The sequence below is a fragment of the Papio anubis genome, chromosome 6, assembly GCF_008728515.1.
Source record: "Papio anubis isolate 15944 chromosome 6, Panubis1.0, whole genome shotgun sequence".
In the NCBI taxonomy this organism is placed as follows: Eukaryota; Metazoa; Chordata; class Mammalia; order Primates; family Cercopithecidae; genus Papio; species Papio anubis.
In genome coordinates, this window is record NC_044981.1 from 17,778,772 (window position 1) to 17,800,589 (window position 21,818).

The following is a 21,818-nucleotide window of genomic DNA, read 5'->3' on the forward strand; positions in this document are numbered from 1 at the left end:
ATATATATATATTTTTCTTTTTTTTTTGAGACGGAGTCTTATTCTGTCGCCTAGGCTGGAGTGCAGTGGTGTGATCTCGGCTCACTGCAACCTCTACCTCCCGGCTTTGAATGATACTTCTGCCTCAGCCTCCTGAGTAGCTGGAACTATAGGCATGTGCTACCATGCCCGAGTAATTTTTGTATTTTTAGTAGAGACAGGATTTCACCATGTTGGCCAGGTGGGTCTTGAACTCCTGACCTCAGGAGATCCACCCGCCTTGGCCTCCCAAAGTTCTGGGATTACAGACGTGAGCCACCGCGCCTGGCCAGAGTTTATCTTCCTTAATGAAAGAACTCACAACCGAGGCAAAATGAACTTTTTAGGTAAGGAGTTGCTTCTTTTCTGGTTTCCCTTTGAGCAAATTCTTTCCATTTCTCACCAAACCGCCAGAGGCCCCCAGGAAGGGAAACTGGCAGCTCCAAATGACCCTTTCCTCTCCCCAGGAGGACACAATGAGGACCCTGCAGCTGGTCCCCACGACTCCTACTCCTGTGCTAGAGGACAGTTCGAGCCATAGTCCCAAAGGTCTTTTTATAAACAGCTATTCTCCCCGTAAGTCGGTGCCATAGAAACACAAGGTTGTATTTCTGTTATGATAAAATGTGTGTCCAAAAAACTATCAACAAATGTGCTGACACTGGTACTACTGTATCTTGGAAATAATCGTTAAACCCATGCCTCTAACTAGCCAATAAAATGTCCTAAACCCAGTTTGTTCTAGTCATAATGACAGATGACAATGTCACTGACCTGAATACCACTGGTCTCACACTAGCAAGGCGAATGATATTTGTTCATTTTCTCTTGAACTATACATTTAGTTGTTATCTTTTATTTAACTATTAAATAGCTGCTTTCCTCTTTCCAAACCCATTCTCTAAAATTCAAGTAAGTTTTGGGATTTTTTTTGGGTCCCTTCTCTCCTTTCCCAGGGAAGTCTCTACAGGGCACCCTTCTGTCCAGAACAGGCTAGATCTAATTCTTTGTAACTTCAGAAAGGGTATTTTGAACAGCTGAGATTTTTCTTTTCTTTTTTTTTCTTTTTTGAGCGGAGTCTCGCTCTGTCGCCCAGGCTGGAGTGCTGTGGCGCGATCTCGGCTCACTGCAAGCTCCGCCTCCCGGGTTTACGCCATTCTCCTGCCTCAGCCTCCCGAGTAGCTGGGACTACAGGCCCCTGCCACCATGACCGGCTAATTTTTTGTATTTTTAGTAGAGAGGGGGTTTCACCATGTTAGCCAGGATGGTCTCGATCTCCTGACCTCGTGATCCGCCCACCTCGGCCTCCCAAAGTGCCGGGATTAGAAGCGTGAGCCACCGCGCCCGGCCTGCTGAGATTTTTCTGAAAAGATTCTGTAATAATTCTGTTTTTAGATAAGATTTTTATGATAAGCTACTTTTAGCCACTATTTCACAGGTGGCAGGGCACTGCTGCTTGCTGTAAAGATTTAAGCATCATTAACAGGTGTAACATACCATGTCCTACCTGCTCCAGATAGCCCCCCTCCACCACGATGGGATTGGTCTGTCTGGAACTGTGACACTCACCACACCCTTCTGTCCTCTGAAGGTGCCCAGTTTTCAAGAGGCCTGTCCGTCCATGACATGTCACCAGGCTGAACACAGAGACTGACAAGCAAAGTGTGGCCTGTATCCTGGCTTTGCTACAGCTCCATCAGTAACTTCTCTGCCTCAGTTTTCCACCTGTCAAACACTTAATGTCCACAGTACCTATGGGTCTGTTGCTGTGAGGATTAAATGAGATAATGAATATCAAATGTTTAGAACAGTGCCTAATACACAGTTGACCCCTAATAAATGCTAGCTGATATTATTATTGTTTAACACTACAGAGACATGCACACATAGAAATATGGTAAGTTAGATGTGAAACTAAAGGCAGGGTTATTAAAGACAAACAATTGATGTTTTAAAATCTGAATTACATGGTTTGTATTCTAAAACACACACACACACACACACACACAGAAATCTGTACCAATTAAACACAATAAAGTTGAAAGGGGATATAAATTACAGTTTTTCTTTTTTTAACAGACAATAGTAAAATACTACAGTCAGCTCACTATACACACAAATCATGAACAGCAGCTTTTCATTAAGGTTTCCAATATCTTACTCATTTACCAACTCAAAGAACTTAAAAGAAAAAAGGTACAGCAGGCTGTGTACGCATTCTCTCTCTCTTGCTCTCACAACACATTTATAGCTGTACATCCAGACCGATTATACAGGCATCTACAGAGTAGGTACAGAAAGGACTTTTGTAAAAATTTCCATACACATAATCCTTCAATGTCTCCATTCGTAGGAGAATTTTACAAATGAAGACATGACAGCAGGGTCATCTGTATTCGATCATCTCCTGCAAACATGGTAAAGTGTGAACCGTTGCACTTCATAGCTCAGTCTGTCTCCTCAGCATTTTCCAGAATCAAGCAAAATAACAACAGCAAAACCACACCACAGTGAAACCTACCAATCCAAAACAAAACCACACACACAAAAACACACAAAAATCAACACCTCCCACCCCACCCACCCCACCACAACTCCTGGCTGTCCTTGTGTTTTCTTACAGTAATACTGCGCTTTTCATTCCACCTGCCCAGCTGGGCTGAGCCACGGTCCAGGCAACTACGGAGTCAGAGCCCCAGTCACTGTCAACAGTTATAATACAATGTCAAGTCAGCAGGTGGTGGGGCAGGTGGAAGACCAAAGAATATAGCTGTGAGATTTCTCAGTGTGCTTATGAAACAAAGGACAGAGAACGGCAGCACGTGGCTTGGTAGCCAAGGGAATTATGGCACCAAACTTGCAGTCAAACATACATGTTCATACAAAAGAGTGGACAGCAAAAATGTTGTCTTATGTAAGTTCTTTGGTTATAAAGAACAGCATTCTATAACCTTTTCTGCAAAGAGGGATTTGCAAGCTCATTCTTAGGCAATAAAATATTTTTCATCTGCTCATGTTATAAGAGATCGCCCAAGTTGCTTTGTAACAAAGTCCAGTACCTTATGATTTTCTACAAATCACCTTTATCTGCATTTTAGTGTGCAGCCTTGTCTGTCTCCAGACATACTATAGATACACATTTCATATACATAATATATATTATTTATAAAAAACAGATTAGAGCATTGACTCCAGATTCTACAGTAAGAACTGATTAAAATTGTACAAGAATAAAGTCTCTTGGAATCTGCAGAGGTTTCTATACAGTGGAGGTGTGTAGTAAGTGCAAACAAAAATACTGTCACTTAGTTAATCCGGGATTTTCAGTTCTCTTGCTTTCTGGAAAAAGCAGAGGCTGTTGATTCACCCAAGTGACAAAGTGCCGCTTCTCCCGCTGGGGAGGGGAAAGGAGGTGGCCCAGGAAGTGCACGGCGTAGATTCTCCAGCTTCTGGTCTGAGGTCCAGCCAGGCGGCAGCGCGTTTTAAAGATGGGGCTGGTTCTTGCCCAAGGTAACCAGGTGAACAAAGACGCCAAGCTGTGGCCTGAGGAAGGGGTGCTTGCGGCTCTCACCGTGAGGTCGTGCCTCCCTGGAATGCAGAGGCTGGTGAGTTGATGCTTCTCATCCCCATCCGCCCACCTCACCCACAGCACCCACTCTCAGCCCAGTCCACAACCACCACAAGGGGCTCTTCCTAAAGGGACCCACAGGATTGGTTTTATTATGGAATCCAGTGCTGGAATTCACACTGTAGAAGCCCCGAGGTGATGTTTCTAGGAAAAGTAATGACAGTAACACCCAAAGTAAAAGTTAAAAAAAAAAAAAAAAAAAAAGTAACTTCTGGATGTGCAGTCTAAGTCATATCAGGGGTTTGAACAAAAGTCAAACTATGGTTCTCAGAAATTTTTTTTTTCTTTTTTTGAGATGGCATCTCGCTCTGTCACCCAGGCTGGAGTGCAGTGGTGCGATCTCAGCTCACCGCAAGCTCCACCTCCCGGGTTGACGCCATTCTCCTGCCTCAGCCTCCCAAAGTACTGGGATTACAGGCGTGAGCCACCACACCCGGCCTCTCAGAAAAAATTTTAAACTGTCAAAACAACTTATTAAAACCAATGTAGTAAAAACATTATAAATCAAAAAATCTTAAATTTTTGTAGAGACAGGGTCTTGCTATGTTGCCCAGGATGGTGTCAAACTCCTGGGCTCATGCAATTCTCCTGTCGTGGACTCCCAACGTGTTAGGACTACAGGCCACTGTGCCCGGCTCCAAAAAAATTTTTTTTTTTTTTTGAGATAGAGTTTTGCTCTTGTTGCCCAGGCTGGAGTGCGATGGCGCGATCTCGGCTCACTGCAACTTCCGCCTCCCAGGTTCGAGAGATTCTCCTGCCTCAGCCTTCTAAGTAGCTGGGTTTATAGGCATGTGCTACCACTTCCGGCTAATTTTGTGTTTTCAGTAGAGACAGAGTTTCTCCATGTTGGTCAGGCTGGTCTCAAACTTGCGACCTCAGGTGATCCACCCGCCTCAGCCTCCAAAAGTGCTGGGATTACAGGCGTGAGCCACTGCGCTCGGCTAAAAACTCTTTAAAGGAGAAAAATCTCTATAATCCCATCATCTTGATATAACATTTGTAAACTTCACTTTAAACCATGATCTCTGGGAGGAACGCATTATTCTGGAAACTTTCCAATCCTTATCTTCTCCTGTTGGGTTCTAAATAATCTAGGCAATGAAAACAAAAAGGGGGTTGTTGCTCCTCCTCCCTCTTCCATGGGCAGTGCTTCCCACAGTATGGCCCTCAGATACCCCGTCTCCTATTATTCTATGGGGGCACAAGGGGATGGGGAGGAAGGAAGGTTTTGTGAATACCTTATTTCCCCTATTGCACACTGTATAAAGCAAAATCTTAGGGCTGGAGGGCAGTGACTCCTGGGAATTTGAATTTTTTTTTAAATTTTAATTTTTAAAATTATTTAAACAGAGATAGGATCTCGCTCTGTTGTCCAGACTGGTCTTGAGCTCTTGGGCTCCAGTGATCTTCCCGCCTCAGCCTCCAGAATAGCTGGAACTACAGGTGCAAGTCACCAAGCCCAGGTGAATTTGAATTTTTTTTTTTTGAGACGGAGTCTTGCTCTATTGTCCAGGCTGGAGTGCAGTGGTACGATCTTGGCTCACTGCAACCTCCGCCTCCCGGGTTCAAGTGATTCTCCTGCCTCAGCCTCCCGAGTAGCTGGGACTACAAGCGTGTGCCACCATGCCTGGCTAATTTTTGTATTTTTAGTAGAGATGGGGTTTCGCCATTTAGCCAGGCTGGTCTCGAACTCCTGACCTCTGGCAATCCATCCGCCTCATCCTTCCAAAATGCTGGGATTACAGGCATACGCCACCATGCCCGGCCATGAATATGAATTTTTAAGAGGCCTGCCACACCCTCCTTGCCCCTAGAGTTTGTAGCACCTTTAGGTTTGAGAAGCAAACCTAATCTTTTTTTTTTTTTTGAGATGGAGTCTTGCACTCTCGCCCAGGCTGGAGTGCAGTGGTGTGATCTTGGCTCACTGCAAGCTCCACCTCCTGGGTTCACACCATTCTCCTGCTTCAGCCTCCTGAGTAGCTGGGACTACAGATGCCCGCCACCACGCCCGGCTAATTTTTTGTATTTGTAGTAGAGATGGGGTTTCGTCGTGTTGGCCAGGATGGTCTCGATCTCCTGACCTCATGATTCGCCCGTCTTGGCCTCTCAAAGTGCTGGGATTACAGGCGTGAGCCACTGTGCCCGGCCGAAGCAAACCTAATCTTACACTAAAGAATTAAAGAGTCTTTGACACTGGCCTTCTTGACAAACAAGGGTTGACAAGCTGATGTATACCAGCCGTGCAGCTTCTGCTTTAGTCCAGGTAACGAAAGTTGAAGACCTAAACAAATGCATGTATTGCTTGCAAGAACAGTGGTGAGTGACCATTATTATTCTTATGTCAGGAAAGGAAGTCTCTTTCTTCTTGTCAGAGATGACTGTTTAGGTTTTGGCAGTTCAGTAATGAGTATGCTGTATAAATGACCATACACTGAAATTTTAAGGGCTGGTATGGAAAGCAGGGGCAAAAGCGTTGGGACAAAAAGCCACATCAATGGAATAACTTGCTCAGCAAAACAAAGGGATAGAGTAGCACCATGATTATCTTACTTTTACCAAGCCTCTTTCTAGCTCTGTCAGTTCTTTATTTTGCTAAACCATGACTCTCCCATACCTTTTACAGTTGGGGGACCAAACAAATGAATGTGAAGGCGAATCAATGGTGGCACTTCAGAGCAGAATACTCAGAAGCAGGATATCTCTTATTTATGTAATTTGTGATTTTCCTTAGGAATCGTGGCAAAAGCTCATTTTGTTCTCATATGAAAATTAACCAGTATTGATCAGGCACAGTGGCTCACGCCTGTAATCCCAGCACTTTGGGAGGCCAAGGCAGATGGATCACCTGACGTCAGAAGTTTGAGACCAGCCTGGCCAACATGGTGAAAATACAAAAAAATTAGCCAGGTGTGCTGGCACGTGCCTGTAGTCCCAGCTACATAGGAGGCTGAGGCAGGAGGATTACTTGAGCCAGGGAGGTGGAGGTTGCAAGGAGCCAAGATCGTGTCACTGCACTGCAGCCTGGGTGACAGAGTGAAAGCGATACTCCATCTCAAAAAAAAAAGGAGAAAATTAACCAATATTATAAACTAACCTGAGTTACTTCCAAAGTCCAAACTTCAACTGCTGGTGGAATTTGCCTATACCACCCCAAAGCACTTTTCACCTATGGGCACCAAACGACTGTCTTTTTCCAATTCTACGATATATATGTTTTTCTTTCCACATTTTACCATCTCTGAAATTGGGATGTCTTACAACTGTTGATATGATAAAGTTTACCTGGCAGTATTTTTTCTTAATGATACAAAAAATAATGGATCATATAACAATCAAAGGAATCACAGATCTGATGAAATATGGTAGATGCTACCAGAATACTTTGGGAAAGCTGGTAACTAAACATCTCAGGGAACGAATATGAGATTGATCCTTATCCATCTTAACACTTAATTCAATACCAACCCATATACCAGGTAAAGAAAATCCACTGGTCCTATAATTTCACAGTTGCATTCTAGTTCCCAAAACAGACTTGCTCTCCGACAGAGACAGCTGTGCAGGAAGTGAGCCTGCTTCTTTGTGGGCTCATCTTTGCTGTCAGAAACATCTGGATGAATCTTTCCTACCAAGTTGCTGTGGTGAAGGGCCTCTGGGGTTGGCATACAGTTAGACATACTCATCGACAGCACATAACCCAAAGGGCTGCCTCTGGAATTATTACCTGGTCATTCTCTAACTTGGAATGCAGCTGGCTGGGGTGGTGGAGCCCATCGGAGACAGTCTTGCTGCCTGTTTTATTTGGTAGGTTCCTCCTACTGGAAAGCTCTCCAGCAGAAGAATCTGTCAAACCATCAAAATCTTTTCCCTCTGACACTCCCATAAATTCTGTGAAAGAATGGTCTTCAAGGATGCTGGTGGTGTGTTCTACCGTCACCTCCCTGGGGCAGAATCCCCTGGCTGGCTGGCTAATTTTGCTGGGGCTGTTCTGAACTGAGCCATCTAGTTCTGAACATGAGCCAGTCCTGCACAGTGATTTGGAGTTTTTCTCAGGGATGCTCTGGGATGATGGGCTCCCTTTGACTAAGGCACTGTTTTCCTTGAGTGGCACCATAATTATCTTGTCCTTTACCAAGCCTTTTTCGACTTCTGTCAACTCTTTGTTTGAGGATGGCCTGAAATCATGCACAAGCGATGGTGTGGAGTGCTCGGTGGAGTCTGCATCCTTTGTCTGAATGGCCAGCTGGTCTGAGCTGTCACTAGAAGGGACCACCATGTCAGACAGGGTGGCATTGGAGGCACTGTGGGAAAAGTAGCCACTGGTAATACTGCTGGTGGTAGGGCTACGGGACACTTCTTTCTCCAAGACCCGTGAGTTTGACAGATCTACTTTAGAGGAAAACCATTCCCTGTTCTCCAAGCTGGCATTGTAAACACTGAAGTCAGCAAACTCCACAGGTACATAAGGCTGTGAACTTATTAGCTTCCTATTAATAGCTTCCAGCTCATTTTCTTCCTCCTCAGAGTCCTATAGAAGTGAAGCAAAAGTCAGTCATTAGCTCCTTGTAGCAACTGTACTGTTGAGATAAGTTTTAAATACTTGGTTGTTAAAGGCATTCACATTCACATGGTGTTCAGTGTTTTCTTTTTGTCTTTCCAAATTTGGCCAGATCTTGTCACCTATTGCAGACATAGGTATATCAGTATTCTCAGAGACCTGTGAGTATAACCCCCTTACCATCTAATATGAATGGGATTTAGTTCTTAAAGGCTCACTCAGTGCCAGTTAGAAATCATTCCTTCCCTGGTTTAAGAGAAAAAATGGAACTGAAATGCAGTGGACATTTTATTAGTTATTCAAAATTAGTTTTTAGTTGTGATGTTTTCTCTTTCTCATTAAATGAGCAGAGAAACAGGCAGAAGCAGAGAAGAGCCACTCCATTTGTCTTTAGAATCTTCACCTTGGGAAGCAAAGTGCAGGTAGTTAAGGTAATTTGTAAAAAGTTTCTCAGCTATTTTACGGGGGAAAAGGGAGTAAAACAAAGAACCCAACTGCAAAAGGGCAAAAAACACAATTTCAACAGTCATTCTTATATTATGCTAAATATTGTAAGGCTATAAAATACTAACAATCTGACAACTACCGTCTTCTAGGATCTTTGAGAAGTATGAGTAGAGGGTTTGGCTAGAAGGTGAAAAAGGCATAGTAAAGTTTAAATGAAAATCTCCTTTGTAAAACAGTTTTCAAACCCTGTTCATAAAAATTGGTAAATACACGCAAAAGTGGGTGTCACCAATTCCCCAGTCTCTCTTCAAATGAATGACTCTTTTATATTTGGTAGAAAAAATGTGGGCATTTTAAGTCCAAATAAAGTAACTGATAAACTCTCTAGCCATTTCTAATTAATCTCCGAAGCACCTAATGAAATCACAAATATTGCTTTTGAAATGTGTCTTTCATTCAACAAATACACACTGAACATCCACTACATGGTAGCCATTGTCCTAAGGACTTGGGATTAGCAATGGTGAGCAAAAGAAGGCATGGTCCCTCCCCAGAGAATTACAACTTTGCGTCCTTGCTCTTAGAACAATCCTGGACTCTGCATGGATGGATAAAAAGTTCATTCACAGGTAAACTTAGACACCTCAAAAACAGTTAGCTTTCTTTCATTGGTCATCCAGTTTAAAGCATCTGTACAATTATAACTACTAGGTGCAGGTAAAGACCTGGAACCAAAACATCAACTTTACTCATTACGTTTGCATTTTGTTAATGTACCTATTTTATTTTTAAGATTTACTTATTTATTTATTTATTTATTTATTTAGAGACGGAGTTTCACTCTTGTTGCCCAGGCTGGAATGCAATGGCGTGATCTCGGCTCACCGCAACCTCCACCTCCCAGGTTCAAGTGATTGTCCTGCCTCAGCCTCCTGAGTAGCTGTGATTACAGGCATGCACCACCATGCTAGGCTAATTTTGTATTTTTAGTAGAGACGAGGTTTCTCCATGTTGGTCAGGCTGGTCTCGAACTCCCAACCTCAGGTGATCCACCTGCCTCAGCCTCCCAAAGTGCTGGGATTATAGGCGTGAGCCACAGTGCCCGGCTAGGATTTATTTATTTTTATTTATTTATTTACAGACAGGGGTCCCGCTCTGTCACTCAGGTTAGTGTGCAGTGATGCAACTGTAGCTCACTGCGGCCTCAAACTCCTGGGCTCAAGCAGTCCTCCAATCTCTGCCTCCCGAGTAGCTGGGATTACAAGTGTGAGCCACTGTATCTGGCCCATAAATTTGCATTTTAATCAAGGTGTGTGGGGGGAGGGCGATATCTTCAAGGCGTGGCATATATGTGTTCACAAATGAACATAAATTTCATCTGTTTAGATAAGTAGTAATATTTTCTTTTGCATCTCAAGATTCTACATACCTCAAAAAAAGTTTAATACTCTTTTAAATGCTTCTCAGCTTTTAAAATAATTTAGTTTTTATAACTTAGTTGTAAAAATGTGACTGAAAATAAATGTGTAAAGGAATTGGCGATCTTAATTCCTTAGCTGTTAATCAAAGATGAATATCAAATATCAGTGATAAAGTTCTTGAAACTGGCAAAACAAAATTTTTGGCAACACTAATCTCTTCCCATCTTATCTTTATCTGCATTCTAAATTAAGTAGCATTATCAAAAAAGTGGGGTGGAATATTCTTTCCTAGGGTTGGGGAGAATGTTGGTGAAGGAACAAAGATTAAACAGAATTGTGTGAACCAGTAGCCTTGCCTATATTTTCTAGATTCTCCTGCCTCAGCCTCCCGAGTAGCTGGGATTACAGGTGCCTGCCACCACGCCTGGCTAAGTCTGTATTTTTAGTAGAGACGAATTTCACCATGTTGGCCAGGCTGGTCTCGAACTCCTGACCTCAGGCGATCTGCCTGCCTTGGCCTTCCAAAGTGCTGGGATTACAGGTGTGAGCCACTGCACCTGGCACAAAATTAAATTTCAAGTGTTTGTATCTCTTCTATTTCCTTTTGATTTAAGCTGGCAAAGAAACACAATTCTCCAAGTCCAAGCATACCTGATGCAATTAATTACTAAATTACTATTTACTATAATTAATTACTAAAAAGTTATTTACTGCAAGGAAAATCAAATTTAAAAATGAGAATTAGTAATCTGGAGTCCTTTATACGCTTGAAGTTATTTCTTCTTGAGACCAAGGAAAGGCCTGTTATCCTAAAATACAATTTTGCTGAATGAAATATGTAATCATGAATTTATTGAGTGGAAATAGTTGTAAATTTATCAAAGATAATAAATTATTCCTAAAGGATTAGAATGATATTAATAAAACTAAGAATCTACAAAGCCCCAAGAGATGAAGTTCAAATAGGGAGCAGTTCACAGTGGGGAAAATAACCCATAAAGCCCAGAGGGAAAGACTAAAACAGTAGGGACAGCTTCTTCCAGAAAAAGGAAAACTTAGTAGAGATTAAACATTTTCCAATACTTAAAAGGAGATTGAAAGAGTTATTGCCAATTAAGGGAGGATTTAATTGGCTTGAACTTGTATTTTGAGGGAGTTTGGTTTAGACTTTTTATACCAGAAACATCATTTCTCATTATATCTTAAGAATAAACTAAGCACCTTCCTACAATGTCTTAAGGACAAAGATAATTAAAAGCCTATCTAAAGCGGTACATGGAGTCAAGTTCTCAAGCTTCTCTATATCTACAGTCTTCATTTGAGTTTTGCAATTTAACTTATGCAGCTGATATTTACCTATAGAGAAAACACCTTGATTTTAAAAAGGGATTGAAATCCACATTAAAGCAGTGACTCTTTGTAAGGAGTTTCCTTGATTAATGCAATTTCCACTCCTATTATAATCATGTCGTGCTGTTCACCAGAGGTCTCTGTTTGCAGAACTGTACCAGCCAAGGGCGCCAGTACTTCTGTCCATGGTACTGAGGAGTGAGCACTTTGAAGAGCAGCTGCAGGGCATACTGGAACTGCACTATTTTTGGAAGCACCTGGAGTCACTGGAGTCCCCTCAATTATGCTGAGGAATGGGGCTCTTTGGTCTTATGCTCTCATAAACTGTGAGACCTTAAGGAAGTTGCTGAACAATTATAACCCTTTGTTTCTTCTTCTGTAAACGAGAGGAATAAACCACATGCTATCTAGGCAAGACCTAATAGAAGGGTCGTGTGGATACTGGGAAAAAATCACTGACTTTCTGCTATTCTCTATGCTTTATGACTTAAAAAGACTCCAAAAGCATATTGTTGCTTCTGTCTTAGTCATACGAGACATGAAGTACATCTAAGTTACTATGGTAATTAGGTGGGTTAAACAATAACAGGAACAATGTCTTGATACTGTCCTTCTCAAGAATGATTTCAAACTCTCTTCATCAGTGTGAACTGAGTCACTCTGACTGTGAAAGAGTGGAAGAGAAAAGAACGTGAATTAGTCACAAAGGAAGAAAACAGTTTAAATCCATTTATAAGAGAAAAAATAAAATTAACGTTTCCCAAGGAGAAACAAGAACCTCAGGTCAAACGAACAATGCACTTAAACTCTACCAAAACACCCTGAAAAACTGCTATCTGGAATGAGTTAAAGAGCCCAAATGCCTCTTGGGTGCAGGGTGCTCAGCAAGCCAGTTTCCTATGGAGAGTCGAGACAGCTTTTTCAAGTAAGACTCCAGCAAGAACAATAACACCATCAAATCCTCCTTACTGTACTCCATGGTGCATTCAGTCATAGAGTCTAACTGCTGCTCGAGACTTCCTGGGTCAAGGGAATCTGGTTTCATCCTTCCCTCTGCTAGCTGAAAGCCCCGAGATGGGCTTTATTTTAAAATATCAAAGGGAAATTGAAGAAAACATGAACCTAGCTCTGTGAACTGTGAAACTATCTGCTGAACAGTCCAGAAGGGTCATCCAGCAGTCTCTTGATGGTGTTGTACCAAAATGTATTGTTGCAATAGGTTTAAATGGAGTGGCTGTGCACCACAGGGGTAAGTGGCATGCCAATAACCAGATCCAATCAGACACAGAGCCAGAGAATTGGCAGGGGAACAAACTAGTCATTTGGCCTTTTTAGCCCACAATGCAGCCCTTATTAATTGAGCAGGGGGTGGTCAGGTAAGTGAGGGAACAGCTCAGTAAGATTTGGAGAGATGAAGGAGCAGCTATTAATGTGCAGACTCTTCTCCATGAAGAACTAGGACGGGGCATTGGGATAGAGGGACAGGGAGAAACCACAGGCAGAGGAGGGGAAGAGAGATGAAGAAATGGAGGGAAAATGGTGCTTTTCTTCTTTCTTCACGTTAGGAATGAGAAGGTTGTTTCTGAAGATCCACCCGCACCCCAAGCATGCAGGTGGGTGGCCAACTGCACATCCGGATTCAGCTGCAGTGAGTTAGTTCTCACACAGTGTGCGTTAGGAACTGTTAAAGGATCTCACATTAATGAGCCTTGGGAATGGGTGTGACAGGGTGTCACTGGGAAATGAGACTCTCTACACTCTTCCCAATAGAGACGATCAGATGTGACATAAACATCAAGCAGTCTCCTGTCTCCCTGAGGTGGTTTTACTTTTTCAAAGCCTAGGAAGCCACAGGAGGGTGAAAGCTGAGACAAAAAAAATGAGAGAATTCTTTCCAGGCTTGAGAATAAACAGGTTTATTTTTTTATTTTATTTTTTTTTGTAAATTGAGGTATAATTTATAACCTAAGGTGCCAGGTATGCAGTGTTTTTAAAACTATATCTCAAATTTATAATTTTAAAACCAAGTGCTAAGGAATGAGGTTTTGCAGGTAGTTTCAACCTACTTGTGGCAAAATATACATAAGCCATCCTGAATGCAAGGCTGGCACCAAGGTATTGGAATATATTTTGCCAGCTAATTAACAAAGGCTACCCTAGACAGTGAGATGATGAAGGGTGATTATGATAGACTTTAGTGCAGCTCTAACTACAGAATTATCTTGGCAATAGCATCAGGCAACATAAAAAAGCTTCCAAACATATCCACAGCTAAATGCATGATTACTTACTCCCAGTAAGTGCAATTCCTCTAGGCAGATTAACTTCAGAATCTGGGCAATATGTATAGGCACATTAGAAAGATTTCGGTATTAGTTAAAGAGATCTCTTTGTTACACTTTTTATAAACAGCAGAAGCAATAAAAGTGCCTTTCTCCCTTTTTCTAAACAAACTTAAGCAAAAAATAAATAAATAAAATAAAACTGTAGGTCATGGCCACATCCATGCAAAATATCATTACCAATGGTCACATTTTTATTTTCTTTAAGACAAAGACCTTTTTATTTTCTTTAAGACAAAGACCTTTTATTTTCTTTAAGACAAAGACTTAATTTTTTCTAGCACTTGGATGATTGTCTGTGAAAGGGCCTTAAACCCACCACCAGGCAATATGACAGAAATGGTTCCGGAACTTACAATCTTCTTCTCACGTTTGCTATTGTGTTCTACTGGCATGCTGCTGCCATTGCTTCCTGAGGGTACAATGCAGCCAGGGTTATGTGCCTGAGGTGGAGGCATGCTCTGCAAAGGTTAAGACACACAGATGCATCACACACAAAGACGACAACGGCCAAAATACATATTAAGTACATGCAAGTTAGAAAAGCAGTGCTAACACTCTTATTACATGTGAGTAATGCAGCAGCCAATTCTGCAGGCCAGAGTTAAACTACTGGAGAAATATGACAGGAATAAACAGATTCTGTGGCAAAAAGCATAACTAGTCTTATTTTAAAAAACCGCCTTTTGACCAGGTACAATGGCTCACGCCTGTAATCCCAGTGCCTTGGGAGACTGGGGCAAAAGGATCACTTGAGGCCAGGAGTTTAAGACCAGCCTGGGCAACATAGCAAGACCCTATCTCTATAAAAAACAAAATTAGAAATCCCAAAAAGACAAAAAAGAAAAATACTTTTAAAAAAGGCCTTTAATCTTTTCAAAACACCTAGAAAACATCTTTCTCACTTGAAACATAAAAAAATACTTTGAAAAGCCATAAACACAAAGAAATAAAACCATAGCAGCAATAACAAACAAGAGATTCTACCATGACTCTGCATGCTTGAGAAAGAGGAATTCCAGAACGGGATCCATGGACTGATGACCATGCATGTCTACGTGCAGCACTCAGCTTGTTAATGCACACTGCTGCTTCACAGGCGACACAACTCTGCTCTATTCCGCATAGTACAGACAAGTCAAGCATTTACCTCCTGGCTTAGAAGAGGCCGTGCTTCAAGGGCTATCCTTCTCTTATGCTCCTCTTTTACAGGCATCAGGGGCTTGAAAAACTTTGGCGGCTGAGGAGAGAATGCTTTAAAAGGGCTGACAGTTAAGGCATGAGGAGTCTCTGATGTACAACCTGGGGAAGATGAGAAGTTATGAGGTTACAGATACTGAACACTTTTTAAGCAAAACATAGGAAATGAGGCAATGACCCAGCCATGGGAATATCTAGGAGAACAATGAAATTCATAGGCTAATATTTGGCTAAACATTAAAACAGAGGTACGCCCACCCTGTGCAACACAGGGAGACCAGTCTGTAAAAAAATAAATAAACAGATAGTCAGGCATGGTGGCGTGCACCTGTTGGACTTGCTACTCAGGAGGCTGAGGCGAGAAGATCGCTTGAGCCCCAGGGGTTGAGGCTGCAGTGAGTTATAGCGGTGCCACTGCACTCCAGACTGGGCAAGAGAGAGAGAGACCCTGTCTAAAAACAAAAACAAAAAACCAAAAAAAAAAAAACCAAACAAAAAAACCCAAAAAACTATGGAACAGATGTAGGCAAGAATAGAGATAAATCTGTGAAGTCACAAAGAGTTACTAAAGTGCTAGTGTGTGTGAACAAGGTGAGATACCAAATTTCTTCACTCTTTTCAAGATCCAGCTTAAGCACCACTAACCAGACCAATTTCAGCTCATGCTGATTTTCCATTTCTCTGAATTCTCACAGCCCTTATTATCTGCATGTTCATTTTGGCACCTTATCATTTAAAATCTTATTTTCTGTGTATCTTATTTCCATAATTATATTTTAAGACAGAAAGTAGAGGCTCAGTAAGTACTCAATGAATTAATACTGTGTAAATTTTCTTGCGAGCCTCTTTTTTCTCCCCCATTGGGCCACCCTGCTCTATATGACTAAGAGAGGACAATTCTTTCTTGCTTGTATCATTTCTTATCTCTTTGGCCTCTTTCCTCCCTTTCCAATTTGCTAGTATAATGGCGAATACACTTTATATTTTACCTACTGATATAAGGTATAAGGTAACAGAACTGATACATATGGCCAAAGAATACAGTTCCCATTAAGGCACTGGTAGACTACATAATTTAGGTAATAATGTTACCATGAATCAAACTCATTTTGGGTATCATTTTTGAAAACTGCTTTATGAATCAAAGTTATGTTCTTTTAAAAATTCCTTTCAGTACACAAACATGACAGAACTGGATATTCTTCTGGTAGAAAATAATAGGATTTGCGTTGTCTCAAAACTGGACTTCAAAGTCAGGAAATGATATATGAAAAATGATTTGGAAGTTCTAAAGTGATATACAAAAAGCCTATTTGAGTGATATGTTGGATACAAAACAAAAATAAATAAGTGAACGTGATATGTTCCATTCAGTAAGACAGTTTTGAATCATTTAGTTAACTAGAATATCAGCTCCATACCTTATTATATGCCATTAATGAAAGACATTTTTTCACGCTTTTTCTAAGTAATTACAAAGAAATATCACTGCAAAATAATCTCACCACTGCCTTCTTTATTCCTTCGAGGAGAATCCCTGGGTAAAGTTCCATAACATGCTACATCTTGGTAACTGGAGCTGTAGTCAGACATGTCCAACTGGTTCTCTGGCCAACCCTACAAGGTAAAAATACGAGTTAACTGTAATTGAGTCACTCTAAAATGAGAAACAAAGCCCAGGTTGGAATTTCTTCTATTTTTTTTAATGGCAGTATATGCTCTTATTTTTATTATGAAATATGTCAAATATACAGAAAAGGGCTGAATATTGTTAAAAATACTGTCATACCCAAGGTATACCCAGAGTGAGTAAACGTTAATATTTTATTATATTTGCTCAAAGGTTTAATAAAATTATTACAAATGTAGTGTAATCTTTTGGTCCCATTCATCTTCCTTCCTCCCCAAAGGTAGTCACTTTGAGCAATGTGGCATATATCCAGAGTGACTTGGTAATTTAATGACCAAATTGAAACACTCTCAGAGGACAACTGTTCCATCAGTAATTCTGCCTAGGTAGCAGGCACAGCTGGGACTGTCCAAGGCAAATTTGGCAGTGTGGTTACTCTACCTATATTTGAGATTTAGAAGTTTCAAATAGGCATAAGGTATTGATATACAAAATAGAGAAAACTCTGGCATATCATACGAGCTTACTTTATCTTATTTCAACTTCTCAGAAGTTGATTGCCTCTGAGGACTAAATTTTAAACTTCTTAAGGACATAAATCTGTGCTTATACCTTTTGGATCTAGTGTCTAGCACAGTAACTCATATATAATATGCATTCAAGAAATATTTGTTGAATAAGATAATGTTGCAATCTGTCCTTAATTTTAAATCTCGTTTTATCCATTTGAAATAATTTTGATTATGCTATGGTGGATGTAACATCTTCTCCAATCATTTAGAGTTAAACCCACAAACACACAGATATTTATTCAATTATGTGTGGTACTGTCCTGGTATGGAACTTATCATGGTAAGTAACAACGTAATACTGAAAGTGCGTAGCAATTAGCTGGACATGGTGGCTCATGCCTGTAATCCCAACACTTTGGGAGGCCAAGGCGCATCAATCACCTGAGGTCAGAAGTTCGAGACCAGCCTGGCCAACATGGCGAAACCCCATCTCTACTAAAAATACAAAATTAGCCAGGTGTGGTGGCAAACCACTATAATCCCAGCTACTTGGGAGGCTGAGGCAGGAGAACCACTTGAACCAGGGAGGCGGAGGTTACAGTGAGCCAAAATCGTGCCTCTGCACTCCAGCCTGGGCAACAAGAGTGAAACTCTGTCTCAAAAAAAAAAAAAAAAAAGTGCATAGCAATACCACATCAAGTATTTGACCCTGGGAATGGAGTTGTGGAGAGAGTTATTTGCTTACAATTAAGATGGGAAGCCCAGAGATTTTTCTTTTTCTTTCTTTCTTTTTTTTTTTTAAATGACAGGATCAACCAGGTAAGGCCCAGAGATTTTAAACACACCAAGATCCCACAGCTTTCCAGACTGACATTCTGCTGAAAACCCAGCCATGCCCATAGGTGCATACCTTATCATCTTCATCAAAGCCAGAAAGGTCTGGTCGGCTGGAAGAGACCTATAAGAGAAGAATGGTTTTAGCAATATGGTTTATATATTTAACATAATTTTTTTTTTACATAAAGAAAAAGAATGTCACAGTTGAAGCCTGTAGTCTTCATTCTTTCCCTCCTCTTTCTTCCCTCTCCAGGAGTAGTGAATACTCTCAATTTGGGGTTTATTTTTCCCATACAAGTTTTATATAATTGTATGTGTATATACCCATAACCAATAGTTAATATTATTTTGCATATTTTATTTATTTTTTATTTATTTATTTATTTTTATTTTTTTTAACACAAACAATCCCACAGCATTTATTGCCATTTTGTATAACACAAGGGTAATCAACACAATATGAATAAATGTTCATATTAGACAAAGGACATCTAAAAACAAACTGTATTCTTCTCAACAATTTCTCACTTCATTGATCATTTCTAGTTGGAGACACTTTGTAGCAGAGTAATATTATCTCCTTTCAGCATGATCCGACCCAGTTGTTTTCTTGACTTTGTTTTAGAATGAATCTCTTCTGCATCATCTAATACAAGGTTCATATAGTCATCAAAACCAATGATACAGCCTTCTATCCACATATTCACTTGCTCGTAGAGCCACACCTGAATCCGCGATCTATTTTGTAAGTATCTGAAGATGAGGTTGATGGGCTGCACCATAACCTTCTGTACTTTCTGGCCCTGGCCATGGTATGCCATGGTGAAATTTCTATTTTGCATATTTTATACTTCACATAAGTGGTATCTTACTACATATAGTCTTATTCAATAGTCTAGACAAGTATTGATATGTGTACTATTTTTAGTATCATTTAGTTCTAAATACAACCTGTATATTTATGAGAATCTCTAGAGTATATATCTAAGGGATGAAATCTCGGGGTTGTACATAAAGTATGAGTATATTTTGACTGCTTTTCCATACAGGTTTTAGAATCAGTTTATCAAATCTTACAAAAAATTCTGTTGAGAATGATTAGCTTAAGGACATGCCAATTTTTTGATACTGTGAATTCTCATCAATAAGCATAGTCATAGTCACTATTTCAGTATAGTCCTTCTTTTTGGGGATAGCTGTATTCAGGTTTTCTATTTATTCTTGATTCAGTTTTTACAGGACATTCCACTTTATTTAAGTTTTTACATTTATTGGCATAACATTAGGTTATGAGGTCTCGCTATGTTGCCCAGGCTGGTCTCAAATTCCTGGCCTCAAGCAATCCTCTCACCTTGGCTTCCCAAAGAAATCTAAAGTCTTGATCAGATTGAGGTTGAAAAAAACTTGTTTTTTTTAGATTACTTCATAAGCAGTTTTTCTTTATTTTTTTTTTTGAGACAGAGTTTCGCTCTTGTTGCCCAGGCTGGAGTGCAAGGACACAATCTCGGTTCACCGCAACCTCTGCCTCCCGGGTTCAAGTGATTCTCCTGCCTCAGCCTCCTGAGCAGCTGGAATTACAGGCAGGTGCCACCATGCCTGGCTAATTTTGTATTTTTAGTAGAGATGGGGTTTCTCCATGTTGGTCAGGCTGGTCTCGAACCCCCGACCTCCGGTGATCTGCCCACCTTAGCCTCCCGAAGTGCTGGGATTACAAGCGTGAGCCACTGCGCCCGGTCTTCTTTACTTTTTAAGCTAGATGTTTACCTAATTCTTTTTCACTCTATTTTTTAATATAAGAGATATAAATTTCCTAATAGAAGGCCTCATTTTCTCATTTTTTTCTACTGTCTAGTATTCTGCTTTTTTTTTTTTTTTTTTTTTTTTTTGAGGCAGAGTCTCGCTCTGTCGCCCAGGCTGGAGTGCAGTGGCCCGATCTCGGCTCACTGCAAGCTCCGCCTCCCGGGTTCCCGCCATTCTCCTGCCTCAGCCTCCCGAGTAGCTGGGACTACAGGCGCCGCCACCACGCCCGGCTAATTTTTTTTGTATTTTTAGTAGAGATGGGGTTTCATTGTGTTAGCCAGGATGGTCTCGATCTCCTGACCTCGTGATCCGCCCGTCTCGGCCTCCCAAAGTGCTGGGATTACAGGCTTGAGCCACCGCGCCCGGCCTAGTATTCTGCTTTATACAGAATTATAGGGAATTTAGGGCTAATAATGTCTAACTAAGTACCACTTTAACTGCATCTCACAAACATTGATCTATGTACCATTTTTATTCTCATTTAGTTGTAAATACATCCTAATTTCCATCATAATTTCTTCTTTGAGAGATGAGTTCATGAAAAGCGTTTTTCAATTTACAACTACATGAGTCGTCTCTCTTATCTATTTCTAATAAACGCATTGTGGTCAGAAGAAGTAATCTGTGTGATAAAGATTACTGGGATTTGCTCTGTAGCCCACTGGAGGACAATTTTTGTAAGTGGTCATCATGTTTAAAATAATTTTCTGGCAATTCTGGAGAACAGGAGGCAAATAAGCCTGTGGTTTTCCTTGGAAAGACCTTACTTCTACTCAGCTGCTTCTGGGAAGCGACTGCTTTGAAGTGGTCCATGCACTAATCTGTCTCTGTGACAGTGTCCCCCCCTGCTAGAATCAGTTTCTGTCAATTGGATTTTCTAGATGAACTGGTTGAGAAGAATAATCAAAATGGTCAAAGGAACAACTAGGCACTCCAAGAGTACCTACATGCAGCTGACCCTGGCACAGCCAGCATCCAGGGACTCAGCTGCCAGGATTCATAGCTGACTCCACCATCTCTAACCAACTAAACTCAATTTATATCTTAAGGAACTTCTTTCAAGGAGATAACTTGCTGAACAGGAATTCATAAGATTGAACAAATGGCTCAGTCTTAGACAACTGTGCTCCCTGGTGTGCGTCCCTGGTACAGAGAAGCAAGCTACACTTTGGGATGCCCACACCAGGGCCATAAGCTCTATTGCCACTGTGTGAACCCCACCTTCCCCCACCCCAGAGCCTGAGACATGTCACATAGGAGCAGATCCTTGGCAGGATGCACTTACGTTATGAACATTTGGTGTACTGAGGCTCCTCCGAATGTGCCGGGCTTTGGTGGAAAGTGCTTCCTTGACTGTGACGGCCTGTAAACACAATAATTTGAAAATAACACTTTTTTTTTTTTTCTTCCAGAGATGGAGTCTCACTCTGTTGCCCAGGCTGGAGTGCAGTGATGCGATCTCAGCTCACTGAAACCTCCGCCTCCCAGGTTCGAGCAATTCTCCTGCCTCAGCCTCCCGAGTAGCTGGGACTACAGGCGCACACCACCACACTTGGCTAATTTTTTTTTTTTTTTTTTTGTATTTTAGTAGAGATGAGGTTTCACTGTGTTGCCCAGGCTGGTCTCGAACTCCTGAGCTCAGGCAGTCTGCCCACATCGGCCTCTCAAAGTGTTAGTATTACAGGCATGAGCCACCGCACCCGGCCATTACTTTATGTTTTATTCTAATTATAAAAGTAACATATATTTATAGATTTAAATATAGACTACATCAGTTCTATATACACACACATTTATAAAACTGAAATATTATTTTACCCATTTATTATTATTTGCTTAGCAATTTATCAAAAACTTTCTTTTCTGAGACAGAGTCTTGCTCTGTTGCTCAGGCTGGAGTGCAGTGGCACAGTCTCGGCTTACTGCAACCTCTGCCTCCCAGATTCAAGCAATTCTCCTGCTTCAACCTCCTGAGTAGCTGGGACTACAGGTGCACGCCACCACACCCGGCTAATTTTTGTATTTTTAGTAGAGACGAGGTTTCACCATGTTGGTCAGGCTGGTCTCAAACTCCT

The 21,818-nt window shown here is 41.2% G+C and overlaps 1 protein-coding gene and 1 pseudogene across 16 annotated transcripts in view; both read right to left on the bottom strand.

The window, feature by feature from the left end:
- Positions 1–1,980: 1,980 nt before the first annotated feature.
- Positions 1,981–21,818, bottom strand: part of KIF13A (kinesin family member 13A) — a 230,481-nt gene continuing 210,643 nt past the window's right edge. For 7 of the 15 annotated variants that reach the window (XM_031666948.1, XM_031666947.1, XM_031666944.1 and 4 more), the window contains 6 exons: positions 21,029–21,106; positions 18,017–18,064; positions 16,470–16,581; positions 14,915–15,066; positions 14,121–14,225; positions 6,908–8,174 (listed from right to left, as the gene is read on the bottom strand). In XM_031666948.1, coding sequence (XP_031522808.1) covers positions 7,326–8,174; positions 14,121–14,225; positions 14,915–15,066; positions 16,470–16,581; positions 18,017–18,064; positions 21,029–21,106 — 1,344 coding nt within the window. In that variant the 3' untranslated portion in view covers positions 6,908–7,325. Of the gene's footprint in view, positions 3,607–6,907; positions 8,175–13,713; positions 13,756–14,120; positions 14,226–14,914; positions 15,067–16,469; positions 16,582–18,016; positions 18,065–21,028; positions 21,107–21,818 lie in introns of those variants that run through there. The other 8 variants (XM_031666951.1, XM_031666950.1, XM_031666946.1 and 5 more) reach the window with 4 other exon arrangements.
- Positions 18,434–19,394, bottom strand: LOC108585372 (annotated as a pseudogene). Its single transcript, XR_001901568.3, has one exon. The product of XR_001901568.3 is annotated as a small nuclear ribonucleoprotein E pseudogene (transcript).